The sequence below is a fragment of the Neurospora tetrasperma genome, assembly GCF_000213175.1.
Source record: "Neurospora tetrasperma FGSC 2508 unplaced genomic scaffold NEUTE1scaffold_3, whole genome shotgun sequence".
Classification (NCBI taxonomy): Eukaryota; Fungi; Ascomycota; class Sordariomycetes; order Sordariales; family Sordariaceae; genus Neurospora; species Neurospora tetrasperma.
The window spans coordinates 989,126-1,007,517 of record NW_009799101.1 but is presented as its reverse complement, the minus strand read 5'-3'; the positions used below and the strand labels follow the sequence as shown (position 1 = coordinate 1,007,517).

General features: G+C 51.7%; 5 protein-coding genes across 5 annotated transcripts; 3 read left to right on the top strand and 2 right to left on the bottom strand.

Annotated features, from left to right (window-relative positions):
- Positions 1-368: 368 nt before the first annotated feature.
- Positions 369-1,918, bottom strand: NEUTE1DRAFT_41464 (uncharacterized protein; the record flags this gene model as incomplete). The annotated part of the gene is made up of 2 exons (XM_009851954.1): positions 369-1,257; positions 1,338-1,918. The coding sequence occupies 2 exons, from the start codon at positions 1,916-1,918 to the stop codon at positions 369-371; spliced, it is 1,470 nt and encodes a 489-aa protein (XP_009850256.1).
- Positions 1,919-3,600: 1,682 nt separating this feature from the next.
- On the top strand, positions 3,601-5,203 carry NEUTE1DRAFT_62324 (uncharacterized protein; the record flags this gene model as incomplete). Its single annotated transcript, XM_009852258.1, has 2 exons — positions 3,601-4,364; positions 4,461-5,203. The coding sequence occupies 2 exons, from the start codon at positions 3,791-3,793 to the stop codon at positions 5,099-5,101; spliced, it is 1,215 nt and encodes a 404-aa protein (XP_009850560.1).
- Positions 5,204-6,085: 882 nt separating this feature from the next.
- On the top strand, positions 6,086-7,865 carry NEUTE1DRAFT_62320 (uncharacterized protein; the record flags this gene model as incomplete). Its single annotated transcript, XM_009852257.1, has 3 exons — positions 6,086-6,425; positions 6,509-7,081; positions 7,144-7,865. 3 exons carry the CDS (start codon positions 6,252-6,254, stop codon positions 7,465-7,467), a joined length of 1,071 nt encoding a protein of 356 aa, XP_009850559.1.
- On the bottom strand, positions 7,845-11,709 carry NEUTE1DRAFT_80998 (uncharacterized protein; the record flags this gene model as incomplete). Its single annotated transcript, XM_009852256.1, has 4 exons — positions 7,845-9,379; positions 10,306-10,968; positions 11,042-11,404; positions 11,636-11,709. 4 exons carry the CDS (start codon positions 11,707-11,709, stop codon positions 7,972-7,974), a joined length of 2,508 nt encoding a protein of 835 aa, XP_009850558.1.
- A 3,224-nt stretch (positions 11,710-14,933) lies between these two features.
- NEUTE1DRAFT_62314 (uncharacterized protein) lies at positions 14,934-16,657 on the top strand (the record flags this gene model as incomplete). Its single annotated transcript, XM_009852255.1, has 2 exons — positions 14,934-15,288; positions 15,353-16,657. The coding sequence occupies 2 exons, from the start codon at positions 15,052-15,054 to the stop codon at positions 16,379-16,381; spliced, it is 1,266 nt and encodes a 421-aa protein (XP_009850557.1).
- Between the last annotated feature and the right edge of the window lie 1,735 nt (positions 16,658-18,392).

The following is an 18,392-nucleotide window of genomic DNA, read 5'->3' as shown; positions in this document are numbered from 1 at the left end:
ACGCCGTACCTCGAATGATATAGTATTATGCGGCTGTAATTATACGCCAGCATCCGGGTCTCTACTTTTTACCGCCCAACTGGATAGAATACATACAGATCGCAGGTTGTAACATACGGAAACACAAATGCTGCCGCCGTCCCAATCAGTCTAGACACTCTGTACCTGGCTCATCTAATGTTGTCCGATGACTTGTCCGTCGTCTCACATTATACAGGGAACTAATAATTTCCCTAAACGCTGCAACGCCCATCAACCCTCAAAACACTCACGTCCACCAGAGACGGACAAGAAACAAACACGCTCGCAACCCACTACGTCCAATCCTTCGGAACACAAAACCAAGCCTTGTCCCATACCCCAGCCCTCTAAACCATTCTCAAACTAAACCCCCCACCCCTCTCCTCCCTCTCCCTCCCACTCCCAAAAATCCCACCCAGCGAACTAAAATCCACCTGGCCCAGATCCTGTACCTTTTGGCCCCGTTGGGGCGCATTCGGCGTCTCTCTCCGTCTCCTCTTTTCCTGTCCCGCTTTGCTGGGGAAAGTAGGGAACATGGCCTCCTGTTTCGGCTTCGGATCCTGGCGGAAGTATTCGTGCTCCAGCATTTCCGACGCTGTCGGGCGACGGGAGGGGTTTAGCGATAAGAGGGAGGCAAGCAAAGAGACGCCGGCGGCGGTTAGAAGGGGGAATTTGGCGCGGATTAGGGCCCCCGTGGAGGGGGGTTTAGAGGAAGAAGAGGAAGAAGAAGAAGAGGGTAGGCGTAAAGAGCGGGCGTTGGGTAAACGGCGGAAACCAGGCCATGACTCGTCTGTCGGAAGACCGCAGAGTTCAAAGATTTTGGTGAGCTCGTCGACTTCGTTTTTGCCTTGTAGTAAGGGTTCGCGGGTTAGGAGCTCGCCGAAGATACACCCCACGGACCACATGTCGATTTCGGGCCCGTAGCGGGCCGCGCCGAGGAGGAGTTCCGGAGCGCGGTACCATAGAGTGACGACCAGCTGGGTCAGTTTGGGTGGTGGAGGGTCGGGCACGTAGCGGGCCATGCCAAAGTCGGCGATCTTGAGCTGGCCCCGGTTGTTGAGCAATAAATTGGAGGTCTTGAGGTCCCGGTGTAGAATGTAATGCGAGTGCAGGTAGGCGATGCCGGAGCAGAGTTGGAGGAGGAGGGTCTTGACTTCGGAGGCGAGGAAGGGCTCGGGCATGTCTTCGAGGATGGACTTGAGGTCGTGTTCGAGAAATTCGAGGACGATAAAGATGCTGTGGGATAGTCGTTAGTCGATTTCCCGACAGAATATGAAGAAAGAAACGGCGAAGTAGAGAAAGGGATTGTAGCCTACTTCTCAATCTTGCTCGTGTCGTCGCCCACCACCACCTCCTTGAGCTTGACGATGTTCCTGTGACTGCAGTCCTTCAAGATCTGAATCTCCCGCAAGCCAGTGACGGGCAGACCGCTGCGATCCTTCGGATCAATCTTGAGTCGCTTCAGCGCAACGACCTTGCCGGTCTCAATCTCGCGCGCCCGCGCCACCCAGCCGTATGCGCCCTCCTCGATGTCGTTAAGCTTATCGTAGTTTTCGACGCTGCGACACTTGCCGAATCGGCCGCCTTCGAAACGTAGTAGTTTGCTGCTGTCATTACTGCTCGCTGTCGGTGCTGCTGCTACGTCGCGGTCGGGAGAGAGTCTTCGTCGCTTGGCCGGGGGCCCATTGGCGTCGTCATCGTCACCGGTTTGTTGTTGTTGCTGTTGTCGTTGTGCCGCCGCCGCAGCTTCTGCTTCGCGCTTCTTCTTTTCGGCTTCGGCTTTGCGCGCCTTCTCGGCCTTTAGGCGCTTCTTCTCCTCCTTTTCCTTCTTCAACTGGGCTTCGAGCGCGGCGTCTTCTGCGCTGTCTGCCCAGCGAGACTTGCCCTTGCCTGTCATGTTGAGTGTGGGCTATCGCGAAGGCCTGTTTGTGATTCGTGATCGCTCGAAGCGTAACCGTGGGTAGACTTTAGGGTCGAGGGCACGTTTCCTGAGTCGATGTGAAGATGTCGTTCAAGATTTCCAGAGCTAGAAAGTTCTTCTCTTGATGCGTGGAAGAAACTCCAAAACTGAAAGCTATCAAGGTTGTTTTGGAGATTTCCTGGGTTAGGTGTTCGTTCGGAGCTTGCAACACACTGCAAGTGTCGGACGGGATGTCTTGGCGTGGAGGTACTTGGGGATTGGTAGATGTGTTTGTAGTGCGGTCGTCAATTGGACTTGACAACATCCTCTGCCCAATTTGATCACAATTCAATTGAATAGAAACTTTCATTCATGAAGCTGCCACAATGCTTCTTGGACGCTTTATACACTCCTTTCAATTGTCTGATTTAAAGGTTGCTTTCCCGAACTGTGTCCCTCTTTTGTACCTAGGGCCACCTACTGATATGTATCAACCACACCACCCGACCATAGTATCACGACTTTCTATTGGAAATACGTACAGAACACTAGACTGTGAATTCCGAAGGTTATGACGGAAAGCATTGAGTGAAGTAGCAATATAAGACTAATAATGCGCACGCTGTATCATCAGGTATTCCGGAGTCCCAGGTGAATAAGAGAAGCTTGGGCCTTCAGGGTCCAGGTCCCTCCAACTTACACAGTACCATATACCCCACCATAACACCTGCCGGACAACTGTAGGCCAGATTCGGCAAGGGACACTTGACCATAAAGGTTCCCAATTCCGCTGCAAGGGCTTCAGTTTGCGGGCCAAGATGTGCCGCGTCATGGCATTCGCGTCGTCCCATTCTGAGCCGGGCCATGGTGGACTCTAGTCTAGGTTCCGGCTGCCCTGATGGCCCCTCTCCGATTCCCGCATCGTGAGAGAGAGAAGACGCCAGTGACGTTGGCCTGCCTGCCCGCTTGCCCGGTCCGATCCCGTGTCCGGGTCTGGCCATGACATGACTTGAAGCAGAAAGGCCGATCAGACCCAATGCGAGTGGGAACAGGGAGCCAAGGGAACGGTTCCCAACGGGAAACGATTTGAACCCTTTCCCGGCCTCTCAAACTTGACTTGTAAATGCGATTTCGTTACATTGAATCACTCCTCCAATCCAGGAACCACAGCATCACCGTCCTCAATACTCGATCTGGAATTGCTGGAGACTCCGTCCCACTCACAACTTAAAGCTCTCTCTCCGCCATTCTGTCCACGTACCTATCTGACGTACGACTGCATTGCGGCATCCCTTGGTCTCCAACAATTCCCCCTGCCACGTCTCATCCAGACGGTCCCTTGCTCATACGGTACTGCAAGTGGCTACCGTACGCGCGTCAGATACTAATCTCTCTCTCTTGACTCTTAGGCGTTCGTCCCTCTCTTCTTCTTTTTTTCCCTTTTTGATGCCTTCTCTTTCGTGTACAAGTAGGCAATGTACGGCCCCGCTGGTGCGCCTCCGTGACACTGCGCTTGCGCCCACTGCTGCCCATCACTTCCATCCCGCCGTTTGCGTCTCGAAACGACCCCGGAGCCTGCTTCCGTTTAGCTCGTCTGCCACTTCGTCGAGGAGGACACCTCGCCTTGAACTCCTACTGCAACGCCAATGCTTGGGGACACATACCTCCACCACCACACCAACCACCACAACTCCTATTCCTCCTAGTCGCTGTTTCGACACTTACTCAAACAGTCGCTCCTTCGAAGATCGCTTACGACGCTCTTTGATCCCTGTCTCCTCTTCGAGCAACCCCCCTTATCCGTCCCTTCTCTCCCAACTCCTACGACCACGGAGGAGGACAACAACAACAACAACGAGGACAGCAGTCATGACCACGCCCACCCAATCTCGAGGCCACGCCGGCCACTCCCACGGCCTCGGCCATCACCACCATCACCACGACAATGTCTACCTGACCTCGCGAAACAAGGCCGACGCCGGTGTGCGCATCACCCGGCTCGGCCTCTACTCCAATCTGGGCATGGCCATCGCAAAAGGGCTGGGCGGCTACGCCTTCAACTCGCAATCCATGGTCGCCGACGCCTGGCACAGCTTGACCGATCTCGCCTCGGACATTTTGACGCTCGCGACCGTCTCGTGGAGCTTGCGCCCGCCAACCGAAAACTTCCCCCTCGGCTTCGGCAAGGTCGAGAGCTTGGGGTCGCTGGGTGTGTCGAGCATGCTCCTGTTTGGTGGCCTCTTTATGTGCATGAACAGCTGCACCTCTCTCTATGCGCACTTCTTCCTCGACCCGGCCGCTGCGGCGCAACTGCTGGAACACGCACACGGTCACGGCCATGGACACCATCACCACCATGGTGTGAGTGCCGAAGGTCCCAGTTTGCATGCTGCTTGGTTGGCAGCCGGTACGGTGGCCGTCAAGGAATGGCTTTACCATGCTAGTATGTTTCCGTCCCCTTTCTCTCTATCCCCCTCTCTACCCCTTTCCCAATTTCACCTCCCACAACTCCTACTAACACCATGTTCCCCCTTTCCAGCAATGAAAGTAGCCCGTGAACGTAAATCCTCCGTCCTAGCCTCCAACGCGGTACACCACCGTGTCGACTCCCTTACCGGTATCGTCACCCTCGCCGCCATTCTCGGTGCCAACTTCCTTCACAACGCCTCCTGGCTCGACCCCGTCGGTGGCCTTCTCATCTCCCTCCTCGTCATCAAAGCCGGCTACTCCAACACGGTTTCTGCCCTCTACGAGCTTGCCGACCGCTCCGTCGACGACGAAGTCAAACATTCAGTCCGCAAACAATGTCTCAGGGCCCTTCAGGGGGTATCCGAGGGCCACGAGGTGGAAGTCGTCGAGATCACGGGTGTTAAGAGCGGTCAGAATTATTTACTGGATATTGAGCTGGCGGTACCCAACATGTGGACTGTGGAGGACGTGCGGGAGGTGGAAGATGCGGTGAGGACGCAGGTGGGCGCCAAGGTGAGGGGTGTGAGGAAGGTCAGGATACGGTTCGTACCTAAGGAGGATGGGGCGGCGAAGATCAAGAAGTTTGATGAGTTTATTCCGGGGGATGTTAGTCCCAAGACTAGTCCGGAGCCGGAGGAGGAGGAGGTTGTTGTTGGTGAGGGAGAGGAACATGGGCATGATCATGACCATGAGCATCATAAGCATAAGTAAAGGAGCAAGCAAGAAAGTAGGGCGTGTGTTTGATTTGGGTAAAGATGTCTCTGTTCATCTACGGCGTATATATATATATATATATATATATATATACAGTACAGATCTGTTGGGTGGTGTTGCTGCGCGGGAAGAAGGTTGAGGGGGACTTGAAGCATTTTGGAGTGACGGGGTTTGCTCCATGTATCGAGAAAGAGGGAGAACAAAGGGGTTATTGATCCTTCCTTGTACATAAGCTGTGTACATATGGGAGCCGGTTTCGCACATACCACCATGTCACCGTACTATGAAGGATAGAATTCAAGTTTACTTTTTTGGTTGTTGAACTGTTTTGCATAAGACGATAAAAAGTCAATGTAAACAGACCGTTCCTTATCTCAGATGCTAGGAACAATAGACGGGCTGGTATCCGCTGGCCAAAGAAGATGCAGGAAATTAATTAGAAATGGTCCTTGAGCTTGGTGACTTCAACCTTGTTGAGCAAGGCCGAATGCGCCCAGCAGCTTCCTTCCTCCTGTCACGTGTATAGCGATGATGAGATCTCCAAGAAGAGGTAAACCGTAGGTAGGTAGTATTGTGGTTGATGTTACAAGTACACAGCAGTGAGGAAACAGCATCCCAAGCGGTTATCGGGACTTCAATGTAGGTACGTATCAGACTGTAAGAGTAACCTAAGTACACAGCAAAGTGCAGAGGTCTGTGCTTGAGCTTCAATCCATGTGCGCTTGACGCTTGGCAGTGATCGGCGTTGCAGGGCGCCCAAGGGTCAAGTGAAGCGGGAAGCAGAACTCCTGACGCGACACCCCACGGCTAAGAATATACCTAAAGACACGCCTCCCGCGCTCGCTGCTCCCTCATTCTTTACCGTCCCATACCTTGGGTTACCTTACTTGAGCTTTGAACCTTTGTCGCCCTCCTGCGCAGCTGCCCTGTGAATGCAAACTCCAACCGGAAATCCAAAAGAATTGGCGCATCACTCATCAGCCAAGATTTAACTCCAACAACCCCCATCGACAACGTATCCTGTTCATATCCTGCAGCATTACAACCATCCGCGACCGTCCTTCGGCGATTACTCGGACATTCCGCCTCACTAACTTCTTTCGACCGACCGCACTTTCTACAGCATCAGTCAACTCTCGCCGACACAATGGGGAAAGATAGAAAGGTCGCCGATGACTTCCAAAAGCTCATTCAGGCGGACCGCGAGAAGAAAAAGAACGAGGCCCTCGCGGCCAGGATCTTTAACCGGACCAGCACGCCCGTCTCGACGCCCAAACAGACCACCGGTGGTTCGCTTGCAAGTCGCACCGGCGTCAAGAAGGTATGCTCGCAACTTTTGGAATGCGGCCCTCTAGATTGCGCTACTATGCGTTCAGAATCGTTGACCCTTCATGTCTGTTCCAGCAACGCGGCGGCGGCCCCCAGTCAGCACCTTCGAAGAACAACAACGAGAGAGTCGGCTCATGGACCGTTGATCTTGGTCCTGGCTCAAGGTCCGCCAACAATACCCCCAAGTCCGGTGGCCTTGCGGCGCGCATCACCAACCCAAATGCTGGACCTGCGGGTAACCCCCGCCAGAAAAGGCGGGCTGCGCAGATGGCGGAGGCGATCATTAGGAATGAGTTCCAGGAGCAGTCGGATCAGCGCAGGCAGCAAGGTCAACAGAGGCGCCAGCAACACCAGCAACAGCACCAAGCCCCTGCCAATGCGCCCAAGGGACCGGCAGCTGCGTCAGTTCCTACGGGTCCTAGCAGCAAGGGATTTACAATCAGGGGTCTGGCAGGACCTTTTGCGGTAATGGCGCAGAACTTTGCTCCCGGAACGACAGCGGCCGATATCGAGAACGCCATGACCCCCATTGGCGGCCTAATACTCAGCTGTCGTATCATGAAGCACCACCCGATTGTTATCGCCGAGATTGTGTTTGAAAGCAAGGAGGGTGCCGACAATGTGATTGCTACATTCGACAAGCAGACAGTCAGTTTAAACCCCCCATTCCGCTTGACCAAGCCCCAGAGAAGCTAACAATTTTTGCCCAGGCCGACGGTCGTGTTCTTAGTGTGTATCACAAACCAAGCGGTCCTACGTACCCCCTAACCTCCCAGCTACCTCCGTCTCGCGCCCCCACCGGCCCCCGCTCTCAACGCTCGAACGACTACTATCCCGAGGATGATCTGATTGACGGTACTTTGGGTTTCGAAGACGCTATGGAGGAGGACGACCTGATGGCTAATGGCAACGGACGGCAGCCACCCAGGGGACCGGCAGCTATGAATGGCGGCGGCACTGGCGGGCTTTATAGCGACCAGCTGGTCCGCAATAGAAAGGGCAGAGGTTTCAATGGCAACGGCGGGAGATACTAGTACCCTCGGAGGGGAAGCTGTTTCGTAAGATCGAGATTGAACAAGGGATAATGTGCCGGTATGGGTTAGGGTCCCCTGAATGCGCCATCACAATACATTGGAATGAAGGACAGCCGAGCAGGAAGAGGAGGCCACAAGGGAATTTTAGGAACTAAACAATAGACACTCAGGATGGTGCACGTGTGGATTTGTTTATCAACCCTGTTTGGCAGGAAGGCGCATATGGCGTTAATACGGAAGGGAAAGGCCGGCAGGCAGGGGCTTGCCTTTTGTATGAAAGTGAAGAATATTGTACGCTTATGAACGTCTCCTAAGCATCAGTCGATGGAGCACCAGCAAGTCCCCTGAAAAGGGGGAAAAGGGGAAAAGGGTGTTAACAATCACCACACATTAGAGCGTTATAGCTTATCGATACCTTGCAAAATGTCTAATGGTATCTCCTTCTACGCCAGTCGAATGCTCTCTATCTTCCTTGTCCCATGGCAAGACGCCAGACACCATGAACTACCCCCGAATCGACCTCTCACACCCATAACATATCCTCTGCTTCATCTTCCTCGCTCCCTCATCCACCACCAAAGCATCCCGATAACTATCCTCTCCCAACTCTCCCTTCCACCGCTCATCTCCAAGCACATCAAGCGGCATACTACACAGCCCGCACAACCTCTCTTCGTCATTATCCTCACTTTCATCTTCTCCCGCTGCCTTACCGCCTTCCCCGTCCCCATCCTCATCCGCGACACCAGCACCACCAAACAACCTCATCAACTTCCCCGTCGTCCTCGCCACATTCGCCACAATACTCGGATAATTCTCCTCCACCTCCGCAAAGTACCGAACCATGACCTCATCGATGCTTAAATCCTTGTGAGAAACCACCGCTGCTGTTGTCGTGGACGAATCCGTCTCGGGAAGTAAATCCGCAATCGGTGTTGGCTCGCCGGCAAGTTTCGTGAAAGTGACCAGCTCTTTTCGGAGAGCGTCACGGAGGGGGTGGTACACCAGCATTCCTGTCTCCTCCGTCTTTGTCTTGCCAGCGTCGGCGGACGAAGGTGAGGAAGGGGAGGAAGGGCTGAAAGAAGGAACACCCAACACTCCATCATTGATCTGCCACGGCAACGAAAACCCTCTCCCTTTGGCCGTCTCGGACAGCGTCAACTCGGCCAAGGCGGTGGTGCTGCTTCCCAAGAGCAAAGCGTGGCAGTGGGATTTGCGCGCTTCGGCGATGAGTAAGTGCCGTGTGAAGAGGCGGAGGAGGTCAGTGCGGGAGGTGGTAGAGGGGAGGTTATCGAAGAGTTGCTGTAGCTTTTCCGCCTTTGTCGTCGTCGTCGTCGTCGTCGTCGTCGTCGTCGTCAAGTCGTTCTCATCATCCCTGCCACCTTCATTCGCCGACGAGACAAAATCCCCCAACCCCAACCCCTCCCAATCCACCGTCTCCAACCCAACCACCTCCTCCAAATAAACCACTCGGAACTCGAACCTGGGATACCTGCTCCCCAACCTCTTCACCACCACCTCTTCCACCTTTTCCCTCTCTGTTGTTGTTGTTGTCCTCCCTTTCCCCTGCCCCTTCCCATCATCCTCCAGTAGTCCCCCACCAGCACCAGCACCAGCACCAGCACCAGCACCAGCACCACTCACATGCACCACTTGCAACTCAAAAGGCGCATTCCTCCCCTTGGAGAGCTGAAACTCCACATTCTCATTCAACAACTCTAACAAGGCTGCCGAGCTGGCGCCCAGCGATAGTCCCAACAGATACCGGCGGGAAGAAGCCTGCGGGGGGCCCGAGTTCTTCTGAGACAAATGGTAGGCAGAGAGGGATTGAGAGGAGGAGGAGCGCACGTCCTTGTTGAGCAGGCCGATTTGTTTGATGCATTTTTGCGAGATGAATTTTTGGAAGCAGATGCTTTAATGAAAAAGAGAGGGACATTAGTTTGGGTATTAGAGATGGGGATGGGACTAGAATTGGAGGGGGAGGAAAGGAAAAGGAAGAACGAACCGGCAGACGAGTTGACCGCGGGAGTCGAGGGTTCCTGGATTGGAACGGCATTTGATGCAGGGTTTGGCTGTTGCGGTGGTGGGAGTTGTGGTGGACGACATGGCTGGTGAAGATGTGGAAGGTGGCGATGTTGAGGCCATCCGTCTTGATGAAATCTTTGTGGATGGTGTGCTTGAGTTGGGAAGGATGTGTTGATGACTGATTTTGCTGGTGAAGGCGTCGTGATTTTGGTGGCTCTTCACAAGATTCACGGACTGCAGTCCTTGAAAAATTCAGAATTGGGCCTTGGAAAGGGAGCGTGGCAATTGTTGATTTGCGAGGGTTGAGTCACTCGAAAAGTGAGTGAATGTGATCGATGCGTGCTCATCCAACTTTTTGTTGTTGCATGTGCAGTTTTTACAGAACTGTGCTTACTGTCAAGGGTTAGGGTTCTTCGTGGATGATCCCCTGAAAAAGGGGTTCGAAGGCGGTTGTTTGAATTGTCAGGACATAGGGTTGCCGAGGAGCTGTGTCATTGTTCACAGAGCGACAAACTATAGCCAAATTCATGCTAAGACCCCTTTTCAGCTAGTGGTGACGTTACATCTCACATCTCTAGTAGTGATACTAAGCATCATGTTCGGTGCTTTCCAGCACTCAAAGTGAAGGCACACCATGTAACTGAACGACTGGAAGAACTATTATCGCTATTTGGTTATTGCTTAGAGACCTGAAAGTAATGCTATGAGAGACGAATGAAATCACAATGAATCGCTTATACTCCCTTGGCCTTAGAGCGTATATGTACCCAAATCATGCCAATCCCAAGGATACTAGAGGCCTTCTCCGCTTACTCCACCACTTGATCACCACTCTTCTCTGCGGAGGATCTCCTAGCTAACTCCCACTTGTCGGGCCCAGGGTGATCTTTAGAATAGGATACGTCAAAAAGATGACATAGAAGAGGCCTATCCAGAAACCATTTTCTGTCTTCAAGTATAGCATGACGTATAATCATGAGTCCATATTTAAATAGTCCTCGAACCCTCTTGTCGTTCGTCGGGTGTTTGGGATTGCCATGATCATTGTCAGTACCATTGCCATTGCCGTTTCCTCCCTGGTTGCCATTGTTCTTGTCTTTAGCAGTATTCTTACTTTTGGCGGTAGTCTTGCTCTTGCCGGTGTTCTTGTCTTTGCCGGTGTCATCGCTCTCCTCCAAAAGACCACGGCATCGTATAATCATGCACACTCCAATGTGTACCAAGACGTGGAACATGAACTTGTTGTTCAGGCAACTACTGTTCTTGACCTTGGCAAAATATCCTTGAGTGAATCCCTGGGCCACATCACCCGCGAGTGTGGTGTTCTGCTCGTAGAGTACAACCAAGTCGGCCATCAACGAACCGAGGTCAAACGCAGGATGCCCTTCACGAAAATCACGCCAATCCGCGACGTAAATAGATGGCACATGTTTTGGGTGGTCCCGCTTATCAAGCGGGAAGTACATGATATGGAGGCTACGTAAAATGATCATGTCAGTCACAGTACCTTTGGCGGTAATCGACAACACAGTCGCCGTGCCACGCTCACCTGACTAGGTCAAAATTGCCATTGAGAATTTGAAACGCTCGTTTCTTCCCGGGAATGGCATAGTTTGCCCTTATCAGGCTAAGAACTTTGTCCAAATTTTTCTGAGCGCCATGAGTGCCTTTAGGAAGCTGATGAATGGCCTCCTTTAGCTTTTTGGAGATGGAGTTGCAATGCTGGTCGACGACATCTGGATCTCTCGCAATTCCCTGAAGTTTCTCAACCACATATTCTTCTGAGCCCCAGTTGTGAAAATGCCCGAGCCAGTTTCCAATGTCATACCTAAGGGGGTTGGCGGCGGCGGGAACTGTTGATTCAAGGTCCTTCGATTCCTCCAAGGCTCGTATGTAGTCCCAAAGACTCAAGCTGCCGTGGGCGGGAAGCTTTTCAATGACGACGGTTGTTCCATCGTCAAACATATGTGAATAGTCCCGTACTTCGTAGTGTGAAACTGAGTGCTCAGGCATGGCCTTCTCGTCAGGTAAAGGCATGTGGTTGAGTGCCTCCCTGACAACATGCTTGAATGAGGCCATATGAGTGTCAGTAGCTACAGGTTCAACTGAGGGTGCTGTGCTGTGCTGATTCTGAATGACTCACCTGGCGGGCTCGAATGTTGGGAACTCGCCCAACGTTGACCACGCAATCTGGTAGTGCATGTTGGGGCAAACCATCTATTACCCCCTTGAATCGGAAATACTGTTTGTCACTCGGTAACTCTTCTCTGATATTTATCGATATCTCACCCCCTGTGTCACGGAGCAGCCGCGCAACCGCAAGGGCGGCGGTGCTGGCTCGCAATTCTTCAATAATCTTGACTTGGTCGGTCTTGCTTTCACGGGATTTGTTATGTTTGGCACGCCCAGACGACTTCTTGGTGGATTTGGGTTCCATAAGGGAATATTGGGGCAAGTGGAATGATAGTATGGGATTCAACTGCTGAGTGATCTCGTGAGGCAACGTCTGATGTAACGAGTGGAATAGAAGCTGATAGGAGTACTTTTGTAATGATTACTTGGACATATCCAACAGCGAAGGTATTGACGGAGTGAGCAAAGGGGAATAATGTGTATGGTCACGTCAAATACGAGCTCGGTTTTCCCATCCAGCAGACTTCAGGCGCTCTTGAAGGCCTTCTCCCATCGTATGATTTGTCTTGAAGAAGGAAGGACACTTGAGGCTTTTCCACAACTACCCCAGCATCAGACGGCACCAACCTCGTCTGGAAGTGCAAATGAGGAAGTAGAGGTAGTAACGACTCCCATCATGGCCAAGGTGGCCAGAAGTGTCAAGCAGAAAGGCAAGAACTCGAAGACTGCGACTGCCATGTTATCAGACAGTTTTACTTGTAGTGATGCTTTGCATAAGTTCAGAAGAAGTGTGCGGGTTAATGGGTATCCAAGGCGGCGTACCAACTTTGTATGCACGCACTTGATTGCGACGAGAAATGGATAGAAAAGAGTAGAAAAGGCATTCAGTTGAGGCTCTCTGAACTGCAACTTCCCCGCATCTCGGCATTCTTGGTCGCTCACTTCCAGACCTTCTTGGACGTTTCTCTCTTGGTTGGTAGTGTAGTATGGCGTTTCCAGGCCAAGCAGGCCAAGACGGCCAAGTAAGGCCAAGCTCTGGGGAAGGAGAAGCGATTGACCTCGATGGAAAAGCCGTGGAATACCGCACAGAAGACCCCGGGGCAAGGTGAAGAAGGACCGGGAAAGTGGAATGGGATCCGCAGTTCCATGGCAGTAGGTGGTTTCCATAATGAAGCTCCGTATGCTCCATATGTACAATTATGCCTCAACTCAATTGTTTGATGTCGGCAATCTCGCTCCTCGTGCAATCTCCGTTAGTTTCGTCTCCCATTGTTTTCGTTGTCGCCGGTCTCCGGTCGGCACTTGTGCATTTGTGACACATGCCGAAATTGGGTGTGAGTAGTGACTTGTGGTCAACAGTAGCCTCTCCAATGCTTATTCGGTGTCACTGCAGTAGTGTACCAGACGGCGACTGCAAAATCGACACTGCAGTCCATTCATTGCCGCTGGTCTGGCGCTTGTGAGTGATGGTTGAAGGTGAAAAAATTGAGCGGAGTTGGAGAAATGCCATGCAGTCGGCAGGGGCATCTGCACCCTCCGCATGCCATCTCCACCTGTTTGAATTGCTTGGGTGGAGTCGGTTGGTTGTGGGCGGCCAACGAACGTCGGGAAGCGTTAACGTTCAAACGCTCGGTCGGCTCCAGCTTCTGAATGTGTCCAGTCGTCGCACCTGTTGGACCTCTGAAACCCTTTCGGACAGCGAGGACAATGCTGACCTACAATTGTTCAATGCTGGTTTATTCATTACTTTGGTACTCCTGATGTATTTTACGTGTCTCTCCCGAACTGTCCCAGCCCCCCTTTCAAGGACAGTCGGGTACTTATGAATGGCCAAGTACGATTTAGAAAGGCGAAACGAATCAAGTAGATATGAATACGTCCAGGTGCAGCTGGCCCGAGGTCTCGAGCTACAAACAAACTAAGCGGTCCTCAACCACTAGTTCGGTGACACCACCAGATGAAGCACCGAAAAACAGAGCATGGACTGCATCCTCGGTAGTACTCGATGCCCCTGATGGATCGGGATTGCCTGCCGATATGTAGTGTACATAGGTAATTTCGATATGGGACATTGATGGAAGGTTTGTGAAGGAAGAGAAAGCCCAGGCACCCCCGTCCATAGCTTAAATATAGGTCCATCGTCGAAGCAACATGGTCTGTACCTGCTCGCTCGCCCATCTGTCGACACCTGTGACACTCAAAGGGTAGGTAGGTACCTGTACGTGTCGTCGCTACAGTACATCTGCTGCTTTATTACTTATATCAAACACCAATCCACCTAATTCTCACCGTGCACCATCATTGTTCACATCACGTACGTGGTCGTCTATGACCTTAGTCAAGAGCTATGCCCATGGTTCTCTTGGTTCAAGTCTGCCGTGCCTCCCCCTTCTCCCGAGTAAAAGGTTGGCCGGAAGATTAACTTGTACAAGCCATCCTCAACTGTTTCAAAGTGTCTCGGCACGGCGAGCCCAGCCTCTGCTTATCATCGGGCAACAAACGACGGACCACCTTGAGACGGGCTTCCAACGGATGAGCACCTACGAGCCAGGGTGTGGTCGGTTGCCCTGAAGAAGCTTGGAAAGTGTGCATCCGTTACCTGAATCCAGGTTAGGTGCTGCTGGAACTTCAGGCCGCACCTACCAGAACCCCTGTGGACTCCCGTGAACTGCTTCGCTCCTCCACACATGATTCGAGTGGGCTTCCATTTCCTAGCCCGGATTGGCCGCCCCGGCAACTGCTCCAGAGTCTCCACCCCGACTAATAAGTGGAATGCCCGTCAGTCTGTGCCTGGGTGGACACTGGTTTCGGACCTCATCAAAACACACTGCACTCACCCCGGTCCATTTCATCAACTCAAACTGAATGATTTGAAGCTTCTCGCGATTTCATCCTCTCCCCCCGCTCCGGTTTGCATCGATCGCTGCCATGAGCTCACTGTATCCTCCTTTTATTGATTGACCTGCCCGTCCGTCTGCCAGCTGCTGCACCATTTCGTCCACTCGATTACCTATATTTCGGCTCGCTTCAGTTGCTGCTCCATCTGCCCGCTACACTAAGGTAGCAGCAGCAAGGTCATCATCATCTGTGGAGCGGCGTGCTTGCTTCTGCTTCTGCTTCTGCTTCCATTTCCACATCACTTCCATTGCTCGTTAGCTGCCGCCTCAACGCACGTTGCCGGTTCTTACCCTGAGGGTTCATAATCCCTCCATCACCCCCGTCGAGGGTCGCCTTCGCTCACATCATATCCTTACCCTTCCGCCTTTTCAGCACAACACATCGCTCCTTCTCTGCTGCTGCTGCTGCTGCTGCTGCTACCAACGACGACGACGACGAATAACAAAGAGTGGTTGACATCATCATCATCATCGCCAAACTCACCACCACGATCACTACTAAATCCATTTACATGCGCTGTCCGCCATCATGACCGAAATGTACACTCAGCCTCCGGCTTCGTCGGCTACCGCCTCACTCCAAGATCGCCGCGTCAGCGTCGCCACCCCGCCTTCGTCTATTCCTATGCCGCCTCCGCCTACAGGTGCCCGGCTTAGAAGTGGTCTTGCCGGCGAGACGTATTCGCCCGTCAACCAGAACGGAAGCTTTGAATTCGACCGTGTGATCAAGAGCGGCTATGTGCAAAAGCGCACCTCAAAAACCAAGGTACGTCTTTGGCCTGTCATGGGGATCGTTTAGGACCGGGCTGTATCTCACCGTCGCGGTTCAGGCTTGGAGGACTATTTATCTCGTCTTGCGCCCCAACACTTTGTCCATCTACAAATCAGATAAGGAGGAGAAGCTTCGACACAAGATCTATCTGTCGGATCTGACGGCCGTCACTTTCCTCAAAGACCCAAAGCAGAAACGCCCAAACGTCTTTGGCCTGTTTTCGCCCGCAAAGAACTTCCATTTCCAAGCTCCGACTTTGCAGGATGCCCAGGAGTGGGTTGACTTGATCAGGAAGGATGCCAGGATAGAGGAGGAAGAAGAGGAACTTTTCTTGGCCAGCCCACCTCCCCGACGACAATCCGACCTTAACCGTGACTTTGCCGCTGCCGCGGATCGGGAACGACTTGCTTCGAGCTCACCGGAACCCCTCGAACCTCCTGTACGGATTCTGGTGTCTCCTGGTGGGCGACGTTCATCGGCCATTGAATCATCGGGAATGTCGGGGACAGAACTTGCGTCGCATTCCGATTTCTCCGACTCGGAATTTCAACGGATACCGGGCCCAACAATCGAAAGTTTGACTGTGCGGTCTCCATCCGTATCACAAGCACGAGTACGAGCAGCACAGGCACAGGGTGCCCCCATGACCCCAGGAGCGATGAATATCAGCCAATCTAGCGGCATCAACGTCGAGCAAGATCCGGATCGGATTATCTGGCAGGGATGGTTGCGATTCCTCCGAAGTAAACGCGGCGTCAAGCAATGGAAGAAATCGTGGGCTGTATTACGACCCAGAAATCTCATCTTGTACAAGGACGAATCCGAGTACTCGGTTCTCTTCGTCGTCGCTTTTTCGTCAATCGTCAATGTTGTGGACATCGATCCGCTGAGCAAGTCCAAGGCCCACTGCATGCAAATTATCACGGACGAGAAGAGCTATAGATTTTGTGCTCAAAATGAGGAGGAGCTCGTTCAGTGTCTGGGTGCTTTCAAGAGTTTACTGGCAAAAAGGAGGGAGTTGGAGTCAAAAGCGGCAGCGTCGACAGCAAATGCTACCACCGACCAGCAGCCTCGCCTGTCCGCATGATTGGTCGAGGCTGTTTTGCATTGCGATGCTGGGCCAATAAAAAAAAAACATATAAATGGGTTTTGGAATTGAAATGGTGTTGACGGACATGGTTGGACGGACGGACGGACACATTCGTTGTTGATTGTTTACTTTTGTTTTTGGCGCTTTTTTGGAAATACCCGATGCGACGATGAAGCCTGGATAGGTTTCTCGTCTCATCAAACTCTAACTCTTTGTTTTCTTTTGTTCTCTGTCTGACCTGCTTTTCCTCTTTCGCCAAACCATTGGCGCTAGCCGAAAACTAGGGCATTCATACAGCGGCTTTGGTTCTTTCCGCCTTCTTTTTTTCTCTTATTTGTTCAAACCCGGTGTTTGTCTTTTTAATTGTACTAACCACTATTGCTTACTTGGAAACGACTCACGAATACCATGAAGGAAGCAGGAAAGGGGACACACACATACTTTGTCTGTGTATATAGCACAATGCCACTTACCTGAGCTTGGTGTTAGTTGTCTGAAGAAACTGAGTGTCTTGTCTCCTGTACAATCTGTGACTCTCTGAATTCGGTTTATTTTAAGAGGTGCCGAAGAATTGGCCAGGAAGAAGGACGGGATGCAAGGAAATGGTAATGGTGTACAAGCAGGGACAGGAACGGTGAATCAGTATGTTCGATTCACCTGGACTGACACTCGAACATACGGACACTGATGGATCGTGTGACACCGGAACAATGTAGGCAGCTACATGTTACCAAGTTTAATGGAGTTGTAAGATTAAACTGGCAACTATGGAATGGTAAGCGCAGCGAAAGGGATCATCATCATGTGAGCGACAGGTGACAACAATAATTGATATGTCGTCTCGAAGCAGACGCAAAATGAGGTGAACTTTGAATGTTTTTGACATTTGACAATGTCGCATGCGTCAACAATATCAAAAAAAACTTCCGCGGTCTTTGCATTCGACTTGGCATGGCATGGCATTAGTGTACATGTACATAACCATAACATGACAATTGCAGAGGATGCAGCAGCAGGTACGCAGTACTACACTACAATACCGGCAGTTCGATGATACTGTAACAGATGATAAGCACTGTATGACAAAAAGAAATAAGCTCGGTATGACGAATTTTGTCTCTACACTAGTTTTAGCTCCAAATGCTTGGTTGGATTGGACAACTAAGCTCAGACAAGCTTTCTTTTTTACACTAGCGGTCCATGATGTGTGGGTTGGGGGGGAATTGAAGTTGATCAATGAAAAAGCGCGAAATGTGTGGTGATCAACGGGTGATCGACATGAGTCGCTTTCCCAAGCTTTCTTTCCAAGGCAGAAAGAAGTGAAGGTGGTGTGGAAAAAAAAAAAAAGGTCCGGACACGCTTACTACGTATGCGTAACCTAGACCCAGCGGAGTGTCTGGACCTTTTTTTTTTTTTCCCTTTCTTCACACTACGTACCTGCAAGGCTAGACTGTTAAAGAATACATGCCTTTTCAAGAGGACATGCGAAACAGGGGGAGGTGCTTCACTAACTGACGACATTTGCTTTGGGGTGGGTTAACTTGAGAACAAGATCATGATTCTTGCTATAGTTGGCGGTGAACATGACCGGTATGGTAGACCTAGAAAGAGGAATGAATGTGGGACATCCATGTCAGAGAGCGGATACTTGCAAGATGACCGAGCTTCCTACAGACCTCTCTGCAAGAAGCGAGACTGTTAAGTAGAAGAACAAATACACTACACCGACCGACATCGACTATCTTGTGATCTTCCAACAGTATACAACAGATATGTACGTTTTTGTGTCATCGTCTTTGTTTCCGCCCTCCTCTTCGCATGTTATGCTTGGGTATTGTCTGTTGCCTACCCTGCACTTTTTTCAAAAGCTACCTCCTCAAAACCGCTTCCTTAAAACCGCTCTCTCAAAATAAAGGAACGAAATTGGAAGATGTCTCCGTTAAGTACATCTTTGACCGTTGGGAGGACAATACATGGGCGATATGTATGATGTCTATGCGGACCAACG